Source organism: Lacerta agilis, chromosome 6 (genome assembly GCF_009819535.1).
Source record: "Lacerta agilis isolate rLacAgi1 chromosome 6, rLacAgi1.pri, whole genome shotgun sequence".
Taxonomy (NCBI): Eukaryota; Metazoa; Chordata; class Lepidosauria; order Squamata; family Lacertidae; genus Lacerta; species Lacerta agilis.
Window position 1 is genome coordinate 93,523,930 of NC_046317.1, and position 21,148 is coordinate 93,545,077.

Here is a 21,148-nt window from a genome sequence, read left to right on the forward strand (position 1 = left end):
ACCAGAGCACACCAGGCACCCCTATCCTCCACTGCCTCCCACAGTTTGGCCAAACTCATGCCAGTCACTTCGAGAACACTGTCCAACCATCTCATCCTCTGTCGTCCCCTTCTCCTTGTGCCCTCCATCTTTCCCAACATCAGGGTCTTTTCCAGGGAGTCTTCCCTTCTCATGAGGTGGCCAAAGTACTGGAGCCTCAACTTCAGGATCTGTCCTTCCAGTGAGCACTCAGGGCTGATTTCTTTAAGGATGGATATGTTTGATCGTTTTGCAGTCCATGGGACTCTCAAGAGTCTCCTCCAGCACCAGAATTCAAAAGCATCCATTCTTCGGCGATCAGTCTTCTTTATGGTCCAGCTCTCACTTCCATACATTACTAATAGCAGACAGCTATTGATGCCTATTAGCCACAATGGCTATCATCATCTTCCTCTTTGGCGATCCCTCGTAGCCAAGTAAGATTGCCTTCCATGAACACGGTTTTAACAATGAGTCCGTGAGTGACTGTGGAGGCCAATTCTAGACCTACATATCCTTCCACGGTGGGGACATTGATTTCCAGGCGGGAGTTACGCCCAGCCCACAAAATCAACAAACCTCACCCGGGGCCTTGGCTGCAGATTGTGCAACAGGGGAAAAACCTTCTTGAGGAAATGCAAATATTTTTTTGTAAGCTTCCTGCTCCGTCTGCTTCTGTCTGCTCACTCTCACTTCCGTTTTTCTCTCAGCTAAATGCAAAGGGGTTCGTCGCTGCAGAGTCCCTGGGCAGAAGGATCTGAGGGGGTTCGGGGCTGCAGCAAGGATGTCCAAGGCGAGCAACCTCCTCCTGGCTTCTCTGCTACTCTGTCTTCACTACTGCGCTCTCTCCGGGGCCACAGGACCTGGCTTCGTGGGAAGAATCACGGACAAAGGCCTGGACTATGGTGGGTGCCTCCCCCCCCCCATTCTGAACCCCCCCCCCCCAGCCCGCAGTGTCATCTCATGGTTGAAGAGCCAGGCTGTGACCTGGAGGTCTGGAGTCTCTCAGCCTAACCTGCCTCGCAGGGTTGTTGTTGAGGATAAAATGGGGGGGTTGAGGCCCTTCTGCCCCACTCTGAGTGCCTGGAAGGAAAATCGGGGTCGAAACGTAATCAATAAAATAAACAGTGTGTACAGTTCTGGTCGCCTCGTGTCAAAATGGATATTGTCGCAGATCCTTTGCATCCCGGTCATCATCTGTGTGATTTACTTCCATCTGGACGTCGCTACAGGGCTTTATATACAAAAACGGCCAGGCACAGGAACAGTTTCTTCCCTTGCGCCATTAAGTTGTTAAATTCGTAGTTATGTAGCGGAAGGGGAGGCCAGTTATGGGTGGGGTTCCTTTGCTGTGTTACTGTATTGTGAGTGGAATAGTGTTGTATAAGGTACGTTTATATTGCAATGTAGCCGAAGCAAAATTCCAAGTGTGTTCCTATTCCTATTCCCATTCCTATTCCTATCCTATATTGCAGATTTGTAAAAGCTTCAGGAAAGGGCCACCGAAATGACCAAGGGAAGGGAGGAAAGGCTGCAGCATTTGGGACTTTTCTCTAAACTGAAGGCAAGCAAGAGTTGACTTGATAGGAGTTTATACAATGATGCCTGAAACAGAGAAAGCGGATAGAGAAAAGATTCTCTCTCTGTGTGTCTCTCTCGTAACTCTAGAACCCGTGGACATCCCATGGAGTTGAAATGTTGAAAGATTCAGGACAGTCAAATGAAAGCACTTCCATAGTTAATCCACGGAACTCCCTCCCACAGGATGCAGTGATGGGCACCAACCTGTTGTTGTGGTTGTTGTTGTTAGTCAGAGGGACTAATGCTCCTGTGGGAGGGAGTTCCATAGTTTAACTCCGTGCTGTGAGCTGCGATCTAAAACACTTTCACCAGGTTGGTGAAAGGTGGCACGTTAGGTGGGTTTGAAATAATAAATCTGTTTGTTTTCTCTATTTTGGGGGGCAGACCTACAGAGGTAGGGAGGGGCTGCTTTGCACCATCCTGGTCCCTGCCTGTTCTGCTCTCCCAGCCAGCAAGAGGGGGTGGGCTGTCCGCCTGGGTCACTGCTTGTCCTGCAAGATATTTGCCTGCAGGAATGAGAGTTTTCCGCTTACAGGGTGGGGCTCTGTTTGACTGCTGGCTGAGTGGATACATCTGGGGGTGGTCCAGGGTCCACCTTAGGCCTGCCACACTTTCTTTCTTGGGTCACTGCCCACCTGACTGCTTCGATCCGTGGAACTCATGCAGTTAAATGTGCCTCATCTCCCCCATTCCACATTTGTAAGCAGGCAATCTTTCTGTGTGGCAGCACCTAACCTTTGGAACTCCCAGCTTCTTGACGCCAGGCAGGCACTTTCACTGTAATCTTTTTGGTAATCTTTTGTTTTGTTCAGTTGTTTAGTTGTGTCCGACTCTTCGTGACCCCATGGACCAGAGCACGCCAGGCTCTCCTTTCTTCCACTGCCTCCCGCAGTTTGGCCAAACTCATGCCAGTAGCTTCAAGAGCACTGTCCAACCATCTCATCCTCTGCCGTCCCCTTCTCCTTGTGCCCTCCATCTTTCCCAACATCAGGGTCTTTTCCAGGGAGTCTTCTCTTCTCATGAGGTGGCCAAAGTATTGGAGCCTCAGCTTCAGGATCTGTCCTTCCAGGGCTGATTTCCTTCAGGATGGATAGGTTTGATCTTCTTGCAGTCCATGGGACTCTCAAGAGTCTCCTCCAGCACCAGAATTCAAAAGCATCAATTCTTCGGCGATCAGTCTTCTTTATGGTCCAGCTCTCACTTCCATACACCACTACTGGGTACTCTTTTACTGTACTCTTTTATCACTCTCTTTGGTGTGTGATAAAAATGTTTTGGTTTAGATAAGCCTGTCCAGGGATGTAGAATTTCTGATGTATGTTTTAATCCGTTTTTCGTGTACTGCTGATTTTCCTTTTCAAATGTTTGAAAGAGCTGTTTTCAGTGATAACGGTATTGTTTTATTGTCACTCGCTCTGAGGTGTTTGGCTTTTTTACACTAAATAAAGCCATTGCTTTTGACTTCGAAATATTTTTTTTTTCCAAGTAGGGAGAGAGGGCACAAAAAAGGCAAATTGGTTCCTTCGAGAGGGATGCAAACGGTCTGATGCCAACCTTCTCTCCCCTTTGCTCCAGCTCGCCAGGAAGGGGTGGCAGCCTTGCAGCAGAAACTGGCACAGCTGACTCTGCCCGACTTCTCAGGATCCTTCAGAGTGAAAGTTATTGGAAAAGTGGACTACAGACTCTACAGGTGAGGCCACCACAGGTTGGAAGAGACTACAATAATAGGTTCTGGAGAACATGGTTTCTACCCTGGGCCTGGTGCAGTTGGGGTGTCTTGTGGAGACAACTCAAATGAAGTTGGAAGGGATAAAATTTCTTTTTGGGGGGGGCAGGCAGAGACTTGAATAAGTAGATTAATAATTTGAGAATGAGCGGGGGGGGGGGGGGCTCATTTCTAAGATGGCTTAGTCCTTTCCACTCCAAAAAGCTCAGGGTCCACCATAGCTTCTCCTGCACAGCCTCATTCAACAACACATCACCCAGCTATGTAAGTGCCAAACTCCCTGGGGCCCTGGGTGCCCATGAAGGGACGGGGCACCGACAAATTTTGATGCCAGGGTCACGCATGTTGCATGGCACCCATTGGCCTATGCACCCACAGTTGCGGGGCCAAGCTGCTCAGCCAGGCCCAAGCTCATCTTGTGTGACTCACAGACCTGAACGTTCTGGGGGCCTCTTTGCTTTGGGTAAAGGGTTGTTTTGGTGCTCACATTAAGATCTAGAGTTCCAAAGCAAAGGCCACCGAATCACAGTATTGTAGAGTTGGAGGGAACCCCAGGGGTCATCTAGGCCAACCCCCTGCAAGCAGGGGCATAGGAAGGTAAATTGGTACCCGGGGGCAAAAAAAAAAATTGTGCCCCCCCCCCCCCGTTTGAGGTATGGGAAGGTCAGGTGGTACCCGGTGCGGGAAATTTCTTGTCACCCCCCATTGACCCCCCCCCACAAAAATGGTTTTACGTTATTTCATATTTTCTTACAAAGGAATAATAATAGAAAACTTTTATTTATAACCCGCCCTCCCCGGCCGAAGTCGGGCTCATGGTGGCTAACATCAGATACATAACATTGGTATAAAATCAAACAATAATTAAATTACCTCCTAAAAACATCTCAAAATCAAATTAAAGTCTAATTAGATGGCTTTCCACAGGGTTAGGGTTGGGAACAGTAAGTGCTCCACTGAACTGAAATTTCAGCCTTCATGACATAGGAAAACAGCCAAGTGAACAGCTATTTTGGTGGAGGAGGGTCAAGATATTAACCGATATGCATGAAATTTCATATATAGCTATATAATCCCTAGTATAGTAAGACAAGACCTTCGGAGCAGGCATTTTAAAAAAAATTGTTCCTTGGTAATTTGTCACCCCCTCCATTATGGAACCCGGGGTGGCCCTGTTGTGATATTATTACAAGCCGAGCTGCGAAGAGCCTCAGCAGCGAGGTCACCTGACTATGAGTCATGTTTCATCCTGTGGGAAAACCACTGGTGATACCAGCCTTCCCACACATGTGATGTTATTGTAATGTACTGTTGTATTCTTACTTTCTGTTCCGGCTCACAGATGCTGGACGCAAGTATAGACAGCTCTGAATATATGAGCTGGCTACGCAGAGTCATGTTGTTGTTGTTGTTCAGTCGTTCCGTCGTGTCCGCCTCTTCGTGACCCCATGGACCAGAGCATGCCAGGCACCCCTATCCTCCACTGCCCCCTGCAATGCAGTTTTGCCAAATTCATGCCAGTCGCTTCGAGAACACTGTCCAACCATCTCATCCTCTGTCGTCCCCTTCTCCTTGTGCCCTCCATCTTTCCCAACATCAGGGTCTTTTCTAGGGAGTCTTCTCTTCTCATGACGTGGCCAAAGTACTGGAGCCTCAACTTCAGGATCTGTCCTTCTAGTGAGCACTTCTAGTACGCAGAGTCATACTCTGCACTTTATCTACAATAAAGTAGGTTTTAGCCTTAAAGGCTTGTGTGTGTTGTTCTTGACGCTGGGAACAATCACATATTACTAATGTGCCCCTGGACTCAAGTAGCCAGGAAGGCACAGAGGCTTTGTTCCTGCCTGGGGGTCAGTCTAACAACTTGCCCCCCCCCCCGGGAAGTCTCATAACAGGCCCGCCCCCCTCTTGCTACGCCCCTGCCTGCAAGGCAGGAATCTCAACTAAAGCATCCATGGCAGGTGGTCATCCAACCTCCTGAGGGAGATTGTTCCACTGTCCAACTGCTCTTACTGCCAGAAAGCTTTTCCGAATGTTTAGTTGGAATCTCCTTTCCAGTAACTTGTCAGGAATGCTTTGCTGGTGTTTCCTGCTTGGCAGGGGGTTGGACTGGATGGCCCTTGTGGTCTCTTCCACTCTATGATTCTATGAAGACCTTGGTTCTGGTCCTTCCCTCCAGAGCAGGAGAAAACCAGCTTGCTCCATCTTCCATGGGACAGCCCTTCAGATATTTAAAAAGGCTATGATATCTCCTCTCAGTCTCCTCTTTTTCAGGCTAAAGATACCCAACTCCCTCAACCATTCCTCATAAGGCTTGCTTTCCAGACCCTTGATTTTATGATGATTATTTATTAAATGTGTACACCACCCTTCATCCATAGCTCTCAGGGCAGTTCACAAAAATGCAAGAAAACCCCCACAAAATATATAATAAAAACAAGAACAAAAGCAAACTAATAACCCCACTCTCCCCCATCCGCCCCCCCCCCCAATCTTGGTTGCCCAGCTTGTCAACATTTTGGGGCTCAGAATTGGACACAGTATTCCAGGTGTGGTCTGAGCAGGGCAGAATAGAGAGGGACTATGACTTCCCTTGTTCTGGACACTAGGCTTCAGTTGATGCAACCTAGAATTGAAGTGAGAGCTGGACCATAAAGAAGACTGATCGCCGAAGAATTGATGCATTTGAATTATGGTGCTGCAGGAGACTCTTGAGAGTCCAATGGACTGCAAAAAATCAAACTTATCCATCCTTAAAGAAATCAGCCCTGAGTGCTCACTGGAAGGACAGATCCTGAAGTTGAGGCTCCAGTACTTTGGCCACCTCATGAGAAGAGAAGACTCCCTGGAAAAGACCCTGATGCTGGGAAAGATGGAGGGCACAAGGAGAAGGGGACGACAGAGGATGAGATGGTTGGACAATGTTCTCGAAGCGACTAACATGAGTTTGGCCAAACTGCGGGAGGCTGTGGAGGATAGGGGTGCCTGGCGTGCTCTGGTCCAGCATGACTGAACAACATGACACGACTGAACGACTGAACAACAACAACAACAACAACAAAGAATTGCATTCACGTTTTTTCTGCTGCATCACACTGTTGACCCATGTGAAACCTGTGGTCTACTAAGACCCCTAGATCCTTTTCACACGTACTGCTGTCACGAGCAAGCCCCTTATTTGAATCAGGCGAATCCACCCTCTCCATCGCATCGATGATTTCCCCAAACCAATGACCTTCTCCTTCCTTTTCCTCCTGCAGCTTGAACATTCGCAGTTTCCAGTTGCCAAGCTCCGCTATAGCGCCAGTCCCAGGCATGGGCCTCAAGGTCTCCATCACCAATGCCTTTGCTGAAGTGACGGGCCAGTGGTCGGTGAAGAAGCGCTGGTTGTGAGTCCATCCTTGTCTCTTACCTTTGTGAATCACATGGGTTGCTTAGAGGCAGCGGGGAGGGATTTGATTCAGTTCACACTGGAAGGCAAATTCACCAAATCTCGCTTTCTGAAACAATACGCAGAGCGAAACAGAGCCGCCCCTCAAAATTCTCACTTTCCTGAATTGGTTCTCCTGCTCCTCATTTAATCCCCACAAGAACCCCGTAAGGTAGGCTAGACTGAGAGAAACAGTGACTGGGCAGCTCAAGGTCACCGAGTGAGGATTTGAACCCTGGTCAAATAGACTTCAAATACTCTAACCACTGCACCAACCTGCTTCTCCATGACACTGGTTATACCTTCCCCCCACCCATGGACAGCCAAGCACCTTTTTTTTAAATCGAAAGGGCAGGGTTTGTTGTTGCTCCTCCTGCTGCTGCTGCTGCAAATCCTTTGTTCTGTTGTCTTCCCAAATAGCAAGGACCACGGCTCATTTGACCTGGAGGTTGAGGGCCTCTCCATCTCTGTAGGTTTGAAGCTGGGGGCAGATGCTGCTGGGAGGCCGACGGTGAGCACAGCAGGTTGCGCCGCTCACATCTCCAACGTCAAAGTGCACTTTTCAGGCAGGTTGAGGTAGGTGGTCGTCCGTTGCCCTGCAGCTTGACCTGGAAGGCTGCCCTGCTTGCTCTCGACACAAGCCTACCCCTTCCTACCTTCCCTCTGCCTTAAGGCCTTTCGTATCTGTTTAGCACCCCTGGCAAGATTGCTGAGCATTCAGCAGCCACAACCTTTGCAACCTCCAGTCAAGGATAGAATTGTAGATCTGGAAGGGACCCCCAGAAGTCATCTAGTCCAGCCCCCTGCAGTGCATGAAGCACTTCCTCCCCTCTTGCTTCTCCAGAACACCTAAAGCTGCTCTTAGTTTCTGGGATCTTCAAGGGGGCAAGTAATGAAAGCACTTTAGGAAATAAAAGCATTTCACCTTATTGGCATTGATCCTGACATTCTTCTCTCCCCATCGCAGCTGGCTGTACAACCTCTTCCACAAAAACATCGAGTCGTCGTTCAGACATACCATGGAAGGCAAGGTAACACCTTCAGGGGATTTCCAAGGGCTCCTTCCCAGTTCCTTTCTCACTTTCCGCAGTTTCTTGAATGAGTGGGACCCCTGCATGGGTGCAGCTTTAAGCCCTGCCTTCCGGCCCAGAAGTTGCTCCCTCTAAAAAGCCTGGTTTTGCATGAGCTGGCTGCTGCTGCTGCTGCTGCTCTGCAAGAGGGAATGGCACTCTGCACGCGCTCAGGAGCAGGAGTTCACCCAGCAGTGCTCAGATTGGCGTCCTAGGAGACAAGCAGCAATTGCAAAAGCAAGCTTTTGGAAGTGCATTGCTGCTGCTTGGATACACATGGTGCCTCTCCTGCTATTGGGCCCTCAGTCCAAGTTCTGGCTTGTTCCTAGCCTGGTTCTCTAGCCCTCCTCTTGTTTCTGATTCAACGGCTTGCATGTGCACTGGGGATGGTGGAGTGGGGGGGCCAAGTACTTGGAAGGAAAGGCTGAACATGCAGAAGCCACTGCTGCAGCTCCCAAGCATGCCCCGTGTTGGCTGCAAAATTCACACATCGCATTGCAAACCTCCTGTGGCACTCACTTGGACTTGAAGGAACCGCTTCCCTCTTAAGGAAGCTTTTGTTTGTTTCTGAATTCAGTAGCCCCACAAACAGACTCAGGACTTCAGCATTCAAATGCGCTTTGAGCTGAAAAGACGTGGGGTTTTTTTATGCCTTGGGTGTTAGGAATTAGCTTCCTTCGATTTCACAGGCCTTTGCGAGCTTAATTTAGCAGAGCGTGGCCTTGGAAACAATGGGCTGTCCTGTTCTCCGCAAAAGTCGGCAGGAGGGGAGCCCTGTGCCAAGCCTTGTAGGCAAGCCGCTTTCGGTAATTGCTACATGGCCGTCTGGCACCAACTGCTGTGTCCGAGGCTGGAGAAAGGAACAACCGAGTCTCCCTGCAGGGAGAACCCTGGAAAGTCCAGCCCCATCACAGACACCTGATTTTAGTTTAGAGTCCTGCATTGCAGAGGGCTGGACCAGATGACTCTTGGGGTCCCTTCCAGCTCTACAATTCTATGATTCTGTGTCTAAGGCCTATGGAGCAGAGCCTTTGTGGAATCATCGAATGGTAGAGCTGGTAGCGAATAGAGAAGTGTTTTGATCTTCTTCTCATGGGAACATAAGCAGAGCCTTCTGCATCCATCCCCAAAAGCCCAGCAATTCATAGCACCATGGAACTGTCGAGTTGGAAGGGATCCCCAAAGGTCCTCATGCCCAACCCTCTGCAGTGCAGAAGACAATCATACCCATAATATGCCTCTGGTGTGCGTTGTCCAAAACTGCATTGATAAACTGCTGGGCCAGATGTGGGTAAACAATGGAAGGAGGAAACCAGGGGCGGCCACTTGCCCACAGGTGAGGCTCAATGGAGATCACCATTCACAGTTGTTTGTGCCCCGCATCTAGCACCAGTACTCCAAGATAGACCACACCTGGAAATGGAGGTTCTGGTAGTTTCAGAGCCAAGCAATGAGCCCATGGACACATAAGTCCTCCTTATAGCCTTTCTTCTCTCTCCCCCCCCCCCAAGGTCTGTGACGAAGTGAGCAGCTCCATTGGCTCCAAACTGCAGCCTTTCCTGCAGACTCTGCCAGGTAAGAGTAATGATGGTGGAAGCTGGTGAAGCTGGGGGAGGGGAAGAGCTCCTTCTAAGCAATGCCTGCTTTATTCCTGCATTGCAGGGGGGGGGGGACTAAATTCCCCTCGTGGCCCCTTCCAACTCTACTATTTTATGATTCTATGAAGTGAGACCCTGACTTTCTGCGACTCTGGCCCAGCCAGCGTCTCTGGCCATTAACAGAACCCACAATCTGGAGGATTTGGCAGACCAAAATGCTCTCAGCTAATATTTGGCTAATATTCATTCTGTAACACAAGTTGTCGGCAGGGCGATGGGAGATTTCTTTCTAAGCCAAACGTAGAGGAGGATGAAGACCTACATAAACCTCACATGTGCTCTTTTATATGTACAGATGCAGATAATTTTTTTAGAGATAATTACTGTAAATAGAAATACAATCCAGCTCAGTCTAGTAGGGAAGTCTGCGACCAGCTGATCAGTAGGTCTGCTCAGTCTGCATAGTGCGGGCTTATTCATTTATACACTGTTTGATTGTCCAAAGGCAAACAAACCTCAAAGCAGTTTGCAAAAAAAATAGCAGCAATAATTTAAAAGTTAAAAATAGCAATAGACTCAAACCAGTTTAAAACTCACATCAACTTTCTAAACACCCGGGTGGGCTTCTCTAAACAAATGTGTTTTTAGCAGGTGCCAAAAAGAGTAGAGGCACCTGACTGATGTCAAGAGGCAGGGAGTTCCACATACTTTAGACAAATCCATGCAGGAGGAGACGGTAGCTATGCTTCTGAAAAGCAGTTGCAGGGGGCGGGTGGAGGTATGAGTGCTGTTATGCTCACTTTCTGCTTGCTGGTTTCCTGTGGAGGAATCTAGTGGGTCCCTCTGAGAACAAGATGCTGGACTAGATGGGCCATTGGCCTGATTGTTCCGATCCACCGGCCCAAAGGTGGGCTCGTGGGAGTGGTTTGATGAAGGTATACCCAGGAAGGATTTCAAAAACACCTGAGTGATCCGTTCTAGTGATTTATTACATATGAAAAAAGAATAAGTTTGCAGTAAGTCAGCCTTCTGGGCCTCGCTGCCATTACGGACATGGGACAGACCCCACAGCAGTGAGAGGTCGCCATGACTTGTCCGCACCCAAGCAAACATTTAGGCATCCTTTATGCACAAAGCGGGACGCGGGTGGCGCTGTGGGTTAAACCACAGAGCCTAGAGCTTGCTGATCAGAAGGTCGGCAGTTTGAATCCCCACAATGGGGTGAGCTCCCGTTGCTCGGTCCCTTCTCCTGCCCACCTAGCAGTTCAAAAGCACGTCAAAGTGCAAGTAGATAAATAGGTACCGCTCTTGTGGGAAGGTAAACAGCATTTCCATGCGCTGCTCTGGTTCGCCACAAGCGGCTTAGTCATGCTGGCCACGTGACCCGGAAGCTGTATGCCGGCTCCCTAGGCCAATAAAGTGAGATGAGTGCCGCAACCCCAGAGTCGGACACGACTGGACCTAACAGTCAGGGGTCCCCTTTACCTTTATGCACAAAGCAGCAGACCCCAGTTTGCCCAGAACCTCCCATCACACCTGGCTGGTAAAGCCCTAAGTAGCAGCTGCCCAAAGCTTCTCCCCTCTCTGGGCCCAGAGCCCAGCAGTATCCCAAGGTCCACAGATAAGCCCAGCATCAAAGCAAACCCATTAGCATATATCAAAGCAAGGAAACATATCTGAGCTCATCCTGGCAACAACTACCAATTCTTTTTTGGGTGACCTTGACTACCAATATGGAGCTCGCACTTTGCTTCAACACAGCAATCCAGCAGGGTTCTGCTTATGAGTATTATAGAAATTGGCACTAAAATGCTGGTGGATTTTTCTTTCTTTCTGGGGGGTACAACAAACAAAAACAAAACCATAATCTGATGTGCAAATGCAGAGAACTGGATTCAAGATTGGGAAAATGAGAGCCTGAAATGGAGACCTTTGTCCGACTCTGCTTTGTCGTCACCTCGCCCCAGCTCCTCGATTTGTCCTGGTTTTTTTTCCTAGTCACGGCTAGAATTGACAAGGTGTCTGGGATCGATTACTCTCTGGTTGCTCCTCCTGTGGCTTCACAGAATTCCCTAGACTTGGACCTGAAGGTAGGGAAAAGGAGGGAGGGAGGGAGGGAGGGATCCAGGAGGGGAAGGTTTATGGATCATGGCCAATTTTCCCTTCCGGAGGCCTCATGTGCTGTGGGCATCTTCCTGGTGGGAAGACGCTTGCCTGTTGCTTCCCTTCCTCTCTTCCTAAAACACTTACCTGTGATTCCTGCATTGCAGGGGGTTGGACCAGGTGGAGCATGGGGCTCCCTTCCAACCCTACAGCTCTGTGATTCTAGGAAGCACAAAAGAAATGGCCGCTGGTTCCACTTCATTAGCATTCTGTCTGTCCTATGAATGACTTCCCATTTTTTTGCATTTCCTCTCCCATCAGGGCGAATTCTTCTCCCTCGCCCATCGCTCTGCTCCTCCCTTCACACCACCAGCCCTCGCTTTCCCGGTGGATCACGACCGCATGCTTTATTTTGGGATCTCCAGTTACTTCTTCAACACCGCAGGCCTTGTATACTACGGAGCAGGGGAGATGAACTTCTTCATCACGGACGACATGGTAAGGAGGGCTGGGGAGCCCAAGTCTGCAGAGCTGGCATTGCCAAGGGGTGGATCACGATGCAATCCTCTACAGCGCCTCTTGAGTAGCTCCCTTTGATAGTGAGACCAGGATGCGGAAGTAGATGGGCCATTGGCTTGATGCAGAAGGCTTTTCTCGTCTCCTTAATGCTGCCGACATGTTTTTCTACCAATAAGACAATAGGATCCTGTTGATGGTCCACAATGGAAGCCTGGCTTTGATGGGAGGTTCTGGGCCGAGTTTTCAGCTAAAACCCAGCAGGAGAGCAAGAGGAAGGTTTAGAGGGGCTGTTCTTTCTAACCTCTGCTTTTCCAAGTCATAGTATATCGTCCTGTCTCTCCATCCCCAACTTCCCTCTTCTCCCCTGCTGCAGGTTCCGAAGGAGTTTAAAATCCGCCTCAACACCACATCCTTTAAGGCCTTTGTTCCACAGGTGAGCAGCTGGGGCATCTGTTTGGTTACGGGAGAAGATGGGCTCGCTTGGGCCTGATCCAGCAGCCATGCTCTAGTGCGATCCTCATGCTGCTTTTGCTCTCCACACCCAGTTGGAAAAGCTGTACCCCAACATGCTCATGAAGCTCCAAGTCTCACCTTCTTCTGCCCCATCTCTGACCATCACACCTGACGCCATTTCGCTGTCCCCGGTGGCCGACATCAGAGCATTTGCCATCCTCCCCAACGCTTCCTTGGCCTCGCTCTTTGTGATTGGTGCGGTAAGTTCAGGACACACCTTGAGTCTTGGTGCTGCCCATGATCAGGAGGGTAGGGATTTCGTGCCCCTTCCAGTCTGCCCATTGCCTTAAGCAGGGGCATAGCAAGGGGGGGCAGGGGCAGGTTGCTCCGAGTTCCATAATGGAGGGGGTGACAAATTATCAAGGAACAATTTATTTTGAAATTTTTTGTTTGAAAATGGCTGCTCCGAAGGTCTTATCTTACTATACTAGGGATTATATAGCTATATATGAAATTTCATGCATATCGGTTAATATCTTGACCCTCCGCCACCAAAAGAGCTGTTCACTTGGCTGTTTTTCCTATGTCATGAAGGCTGAAATTTCAGTTCAGAGAACACTTTACTGTTCCCAACCCTAACCCTGTGGAAAGCCATCTAATTAGACTTTAATTTGATTTTGAGATGTTTTTAGGAGGTAATTTAATTATTGTTTGATTTTATACCAATGTTATGTATCTGATGTTAGCCACCCTGAGCCCGACTTCGGCCGGGGAGGGCGGGATATAAATAAAAGTTTATTATTATTATTACTTGTTATTATTCCTTTGTAAGAAAATATGAAATAATGTAAAACCATTTTTGTGGGGGGGGGATCAATGGGGGGGGTTGACAAGAAATTTTCCGGGTACCACCTGACCTTCCCATGCCTGGGGGGGGGGAATTTTTTTGCCTGGGGTACCAATTTACCTTGCTACGTCCCTGGCCTTAAGCCTCCTCTTCCACCTTCATCAGAGTTTGGGTCAATTGTGGGTGCTCATTTCTGCATCTTGCCTTCCTTATTCCCAGATATTTTTCTTTCTGAATGTCATACATTTCCCTCAGTTTTGCAAACAGATGCGTTTTCTCAAAGAGATCCTCCTCCTCCTTCTTCTTCCTTGCTTTCTTTCCCTTCCTTCCTTCCTTCCTTTCTCTCTCTCTCTTTTTGTAAATTTCCCAATGATTAAAAGAATTCCAAATCTTCCTATGTATAGATTTCACATGACGTAAACTTTTTTTGATCTGTTTGCAAAGCACACTCAACCTGCTTCTCTTTGATTTCAGTCAACCACCATTTCAGCCAAAGTTACTGTGAACTCCACCAAGATCTTTGGGTCCCTGAAGCTTGGCAAGTAAGAAATGACAAAGCAATTCTCTACATTTGTGCTTTACCCCCCTGTAAGGTCCGTGTGGTGGTTGCTCGCGAGTAACGAGGCAAAAGTCCAGCCTGTCTTTTAACAGGTTCCTTGTGCATACTACATACAGTGCAGAGCTACAATTCCATGTCTGTATCAGTCGCTCGCAGAATCCGGGAGTGGCCCCTTCCGGATGCGACCCCAACATAAGAATTTCGGCACCCCCGGTCTCCGCCTCCCCTCCTTGCGTTTCACCCCTCGCGGCTCGGGGGACGGAAATGGCGTGCCTAGCACAGGGTCTCTACAGCATCCCCAGAGCCCCTACGCTCATGGCCCCTGGTCTCCTGCCCTTCGGAGGTGCTGCTAGTCAAGTGGGGCCGGGGCTCCCTGTAGCCTCCCGAGAGCCCTTCCACCACCTCACGCTGAACCGGGGACAGTTCCCTCACCCCCCCCCCAAAAAAAGTTTTTTGCTTGATTAGAAGCTACCACAAAAGGTCCTAGAACAGATAATTCAGCAGTCAGTCTGTGAGCACTTGGAAAGGGATGCTGTGATTACTAAGACCCAACATGGTATTCTCAAACACAAGTCATGCCAGATGAATCTCATTTCCCTTTTTGATAGAGTTACAAGCTTGACGGATGAGGGGAATGCTGTGGACATGGCATATCTTTGTTTCAGTAAGGGGGTTGGACTAGATGACCCCGGGATCCCTTCCAACTCTACGATTCTATAATTCAAATATCATTGTTTGGCTATTATCCAGGAAAAACCTCAACTATCATAGAATCATAGAATTACAGAGTTGCAAGGGACCCTAAGGGTCATGTAGCCCAACCCCCTGCAATGCATATTTATTTATTTCATAAAATTTATACGTATATCACTTGATTGTAGGAAAAACCCCTCAAAGCAGTTTACAGAGAAGCTAAAACAAAAAAAATTTTTTTTTTAAACCCAACACTTAAAACATACGGAAAGTTAAAACCACAGTATAGATTTAAACCCACCCACACAAACTTTCTAAGCCCCTTGGAAGGCTTGTCTACACAAGAATGTTTTTAGCAGGCATTTCAAGAGGCAGGGAGTTCCAAAGGGTCAGTGCTGCCACACCGAATGCTTGCTTACCTTGCCCTGCGAACTGTGGGAGACGAGATCCGGGTTGTACTACACCTTCCAATTTATTTCTAGCAGACCTTTCGGCCAAAAAGGGGTTCCCCGGCACCAAGGCAGCCCCAAAGGGCATGCAGAAAGATGAGTGCAGGAAAGAGTGTCCAGCCATGACCCTGTGGCTTGGTTCCAGTGACTTACCTAGCTCAGCAAGTCAATAAGGTATATTGTCGTCATAAGGCATAAAACCCCCATTGCTCTCTTTCCCCCCTGTATCCTCATATAGGTTGAAGCTGTCTTTGAAGCACTCGGACGTCGGGCCTTTCTCGGTAAGAACTTTTTCATTCCCTAATTTGCTTGATCCCATGACCTTCAGTGACCCCCGAGGATTCCATGGTCACAGCTAGAGGTTCAAGCTCTCATCCTGCACGCTCCGTGGGCCAGAGGCTCCCTTGACTTCTTCTCAGAGCCCATTCTTGCCAACACCCTCGCTGAAAGACTTGGTGCCACTCTCAGTGGGCAAACCTATCAATCTCAGCTTCTCACCCTTGCAGTCTTGAGTTTAGTTCCCCCCTTTTACACATCAGTTTTGGGCGTTTATTTGTCCTCATGAAGATTTACCAACTTCTCATTGCACGTAACTCCTAATATACATATTATTGGCATTCAATTCTCTCAAACGTAATGCATTTTTTCTATTTTATTTTTTACTCAAGTACATGCAAACCTCTAAGCATGTGGTTTCTCTGTAGACATTACTTGCCTGGAGAACACCGCTGCAAAAATTTGGAATAGTCTGAATGTTGAAGGCCAGCTGAGCTTCGGTTTGTTTATTATTTCAGGAGGGGTGAATAAGGTTTGCACTAAAATGTGAACTGACCCAAATTCCACCCCCATCCCGAGGTGTCACAGACACACACCTGCTTTGTCATTCCTCTCGGTTGTTGTGCCAAGTGTGCAGCAGCTGTGAAAAAGGCAGATTCCATGCTAGAGATCATTAAGAAAGAGACTGAAGATTAGACTGGCAATAGCATAACGCCGTTTTGCAAATCTATGGTGCAACCATATTTGGAGTCCTGCATACACTTCTGGTCGCCTCACCTCACAAAGTTGCTTTGGGTTGCCCTGGGCAAGATAATACTACTAGCAAACCGAATAAATGGGAAAGATTCAGAAAAGGGTCATCAGAATGATCGAGGGGAATTCCCTGTGAGGGAAGCATGCAAGCGACCAAGGTCTTTCTAGTTTAGAGAAAAGACAAGAAAGAGTGGACATGATAGACGTTTATAAAATTATGCCTTGCATGGAGAAAGTGAACAGAGAAAAGGTTCTACCTCTTTCTCGCGACACTAGAACTTGTGGATAATCAATGAAGCTGGATGTTTGAAGATTCAAGCAGATCATAGAATTGTAGAGTTGGAAGAGACCCTGAGGTTCATCTAGCCCAACCCCCTGAAATGCAAGAATCTTTTGCCCAACATGAGACTCAAACCCACAACCCTGAGATTCATGGAAACAACAACAACAACCACCTGCCTATCTGGCTGGGTTTCACCAGCCACTCTGGGCGGCTCCCAACAGAATATTAAAAACACGATAAAACATCAAACGTTAAAAACTTCCCCAAACAGGGCTGCCTTCAGATGTCTTCTAAAAGTCAGATAGTTGTTTTGTTCCTTGACCTCTGAAGGGAGGGTGTTCCACATGGCGGGCGCCACCACCGAGAAGGCCCTCTGCCTGGTTCCTTGGAACCTCACTTCTCGCAGGGAGGGAACCGCCAGAAGGCCCTCAGAGCTGGACCTCAGTGTCCGGGCTGGAGGTGGAGACGCTCCTTCAGGTCTACTGGGCCGAGGAGGAGAAGGCTATTAATGGCCACTAGGGATGATGGCTCTGCTCTGCTTCCACAGTTGGAGGTCTTAATGCGTCCGAATACAAGTTGCTGGAAACCAAAGAAAGGGAGAGAGCTCTTGTGCTCAGGTCTTGCTCGAGGTTGGCCACGGAGAGAGCTGGACTGGATGGACCACGGGCTTAATGTTCTTTCCAATTGACTGGGAGTTGTTTGATTCACACACCTATTTATGGACAGGCCTAGGCAGATGTAGGACATCCAGGATGAAGCCAGAAGTCAGGGAGGGGATTTAGAGGACTCTTTGACCCTCTCCCCAGTGCCCCATGCAGCAATAAAACTGCTAGTGCATTTGTGAAGCTAAGCATGGTCCAGTATGGTTTCAAATTGGATGAATGACTGTGAGTTGAGATTCTTGCATTGCGGGGGGGGGGGGGGGGGGGTTGGACTAGATGACCCTTGGGGGTCCCTTCCAACTTTACAATTCTGTGATTCTATGAGCCCTTGATTTCTTTATCTTGATTTCCCATTTATGGTCTCTGTCTCTCTTTTTACAGGTACGATTAATGCAAACCCTCATGAGCCTCCTTGCTTCAAGCACCATCGTGCCTGCAGTGAACGGTAAATATTAGTCTAATTGTTGCACCGCATGCTTCGTTATGGCATTGTTTCTCATTCACCATCCCAACAGAACCAGGCCTCTGATATGGACTCTCAGGATAGAGCAAAGACCCCTCCGGTTGCGTCTCCAAGAAGGAGAACAGACTTGCAGGTGGTTCCCGCGAGGGCATCTGGCTGTGCCGTTTTGAGAAAACGCTAGGCCTGCAACGCAACCCCATGGAAAGAGCTACTTTCGGTTACTAGGGGAGGAATGACCAGCATCCCGAGTACAACATTGGGGAGCTCACAGAGCACTTCAGAGTAAGGGGACAACCAGGAGCAGCGGGGAAAACTGCAGGGCAAATTCACACTTCCCCTGTTGCAGGCAAGAGGCCAGTATGAGGGGCAGTGGTGGTGTAGTGGTTAGAGCACCAGGGAGAGACCAGGGTTCAGATCCTCACTGGGCCCTGAAACTCACTGGTTGGTGACCTTGGGCCAGTCAGTCCCTTTTGGCTTAACCTACCCTTTTTATTTGTATTGATGAGACTGTAAATATTTTTTAATGTGTGTAAATAAAACCAATAAAGACTACTTAAAATAAATAAATAAATAAAAAAATAACCTACCCTGCAGGGTTGTTGAGGAGATGAAATTAAGAGCAGAATAACCTTGAGATACTTGGAGAAAAAGATGCACAGAAATGCAATAAATGAATATATAAGAGGCTGCGCAAATGGTGAACCTCCACACTACTGGGTGAAGACCAGGTTTCTTTTTCATAGTTTAAAGCAAGTTTCTAGTTTTTATGGCTGCACACCTGAGTAAGTTCAGACGGCAGAGCAGGACTCTCAAAGAGCTGAGTAGCTGCCGGTGGCTCCTCAGGTTTGACAGAGGGGGGGAAATCTCTTATATATAGTTTTGCAATTTGCAGAACATTTTTAGACACTTTTCATAACTGGGAGGGATTCACATAGCTCTGGTGTGGGAAAGCACATAATACCGATTCGAAATGGAGACTGTGTTCACCCAATGCCCCACTCTGCTGCCATCTGTTTGGCGGTCAAACAGTCTCCCTTGGAAGGAGGTGCTGGACTGCCATTCACTGGAGGTGTTTAAGCAGAGGTTGGGTGGCCATCAGTCATGGATGCTTTGGGTGCATTGCAGGGGGCTGGACTAGAGGACCTTTGGGTGTCCCTTCAAACTCTACAATCCTTCCTTTTTTATAAAAACAGTTTTTACTGAATTTTACATTTTTATATTCAACACAATCATTATTATCACAAGGAAAATCTATAAATCCCAATCCCCACCCCACCCCCCTCCCATGACTTCCCTCAACTTCCTCTTCTGGTTCTTTAAATATTTGCTTCTCCTGCCCATCTTATTCTACCTTAATTTTGTCATCTTTTAATTAAATATTGTACTCTTGTTCTTTTTGTACCAATTTTTTTTTCAAATTACATATTTCCCTTTATTCATTCCCTATTATTACATCTTAACTTTTATGCTTGTTTTCTTAAATTGTAAATGTTTAATCAAACCCTGCCAGTGAGTTTGCTTCTAAGTACAACATAAGTTTTATCTTCCAGCACGACTGGCCGAGGGGTTCCCCCTCCCTCTCCCGGATCACGTGGAGCTCTCCAGCGCCATGCTGCAGCTTCGCCAGGTGGGTGGCGCATTAGCCCTGTTGCAGAAGCAGCTCTGGGGACTCAGGGAAGCTTCCTGCATTTCGAGGCTAAAAATGAATTGTGGGGAAAGCTCGGAGCAGGTGAAGCCCACATTGAGGTGGCCCTCACTTGGCCCAGCAGGCATCCCATAATACCCCTTCCACATTTGCAAGAACTCACTTATTTTACTTTGGAATTCCCTGCCTCTTGACACCAGGCAGGCTCTGTTACTTAACTCTTTCTTGCGCTTGCTAAAAAACATTCTTGCTTAGACAAGGCTACCCAGATGTTTAGAAATCTGAGGTGAGTTCATAACTGTTTTTAGTCTATTGTTCTTTTAACTTTTCAAAACTCTTGAATTGTGGTTGTGATTTCTTTCTCAGTGATAATTTTATTGCTTTGTCCTATTTTGCAAACTGCTTTGAAGGTGGTTGTTGTTTTACACTCAAGCAGTGTATAAATTTTAGGAAACATTAAATAAACAGCCCTGTTTGCAGAGCACATGTCGCAGGAGGTAGGCATCATGCACCGTTTGTGAGTTTGGATGTCAGGATTTTGTTGTCCTGTTGTTGGACAGAGGAAGACTCAGCTGCAAGGGCCATAGCTCAGGGGTAGGGTGTCTGTCTTGCAAGCGGAAGGTTGCAGGTTCAATCCTCGCTGGCATCTCCAGGCAGGGCTGGAGAGCCATTGCTGCCAGTCAGTGCAGACACTGCTAGGCTAGAGGCAAGCATGCCAATTCTAGGGGGCAGAGCTGTCTTCCAACCCCTCAATATTTGTTTGAAAGGGTTCCAGCCCTCCCAAAATTGAGGGGGCCCAGAGCAACATCACAGGAGGCTTCACCGGCCTGCTTGGCGTCAGGAAAACGTGTGTGACATCACACGATGCGCACATGACATCACACACACATGCTGCAGCCCCCGATCTTGGGGGCAATCCGGCAGCACTGGCTAGAGGGACCAATGGCCTGACTCTGTATAAGGCAGCTTCCTCTGTTCCTAATTCTGCCTTCTGATCTCTCCCCAGGATTTCTTGCTCTTTGGAGCAGACGTTCGCTATGGATAATGGCGATGCAGAAAGAGAAGAGAGGAGAGCCCAGACGCGATGCAGAATGTCACACTCTCTTCTGCTTCTGCTGCTGGGTCTTCCAGGCAGCAGGGTGGGGTGGGGGTTCTTCCCCAGAAACGGGTCCCTCCCTGTTTTTGGAATAATTTTCACACTGGCAAACCCTAATGACTGTTCAGATAAACAGCAGTTCAACAGGTATTTATGTTGATTTCCACTGAGATGGGACTATGGATGCGATTGAGATTAAATCTGGGTTCAGCAATGGATTCAGAAATTGTCATGGTGGACAATGGAGGTTGTTTTACACCAGTATAGATCCTAGAGCCAGTAGGAGCATCAGAATGATAGCATAGGCAGAGATAAATTCTGATAAACTGGTAGCCTGAGAAGTAACATTGCCTCACCCCAGAAATCCGTGTCCAGAAACTGCCCTCCTCAGATAGGGCACCACTGAGAGTCCCACGTGCCCCAGAGGCACGCTTTGCTTGCACTTGAAACTGTTATGATATTATTACAAGCCGAGCTGCCAAAGCCTCAGCAGCGAGGCCAGCATGACTGTGTCTGTTTTTATTCTGTGGGAAAGCCACTAGTCCTAACAGCTTTCCCACACACGTGATGTTTTTGTACTTTACTGTTGTACTTTACTTTCGTTTCTGGCTCAGAGATGCTGGACACCCTTAATGCACAGCTCTGACTTACTGAGCTTGCAAGCAGAGACATACTCTGCATTTTATCTGCAATAAAGTAGTTTTTAGCCTTAATGGCTTGTGTGTGTTGTTCTTCACTCTGGGGAACAATCGCATATTATCAATGTGCCCCTGGACTCGAGTAGCCAGGAGGGCACGCAGGCTTCGTCCCTACCTGGGGGTCAGTCTCACAACTTGCCCCCGGGGGACGTTTCCTAACAGAAACTTGCCCTCTGGAACCATTATAAGGAGAGACTGGACAGGCTTCTACCATCTTGATGTTTGA

General features: G+C 48.2%; 1 protein-coding gene across 1 annotated transcript; it reads left to right on the plus strand.

Moving 5' to 3' along the window:
• The first annotated feature begins 706 nt into the window (after positions 1-706).
• On the plus strand, positions 707-20,220 carry LOC117049181 (bactericidal permeability-increasing protein-like). The gene is made up of 15 exons (XM_033153894.1): positions 707-923; positions 3,175-3,289; positions 6,586-6,714; positions 7,176-7,331; positions 7,723-7,786; positions 9,337-9,400; positions 11,422-11,513; positions 11,848-12,024; positions 12,419-12,478; positions 12,591-12,758; positions 13,820-13,887; positions 15,285-15,327; positions 17,402-17,465; positions 19,034-19,110; positions 20,135-20,220. The coding sequence occupies exons 1-15, from the start codon at positions 803-805 to the stop codon at positions 20,171-20,173; spliced, it is 1,437 nt and encodes a 478-aa protein (XP_033009785.1). The 5' UTR covers positions 707-802; the 3' UTR covers positions 20,174-20,220.
• The last annotated feature ends 928 nt before the right edge of the window (positions 20,221-21,148 follow it).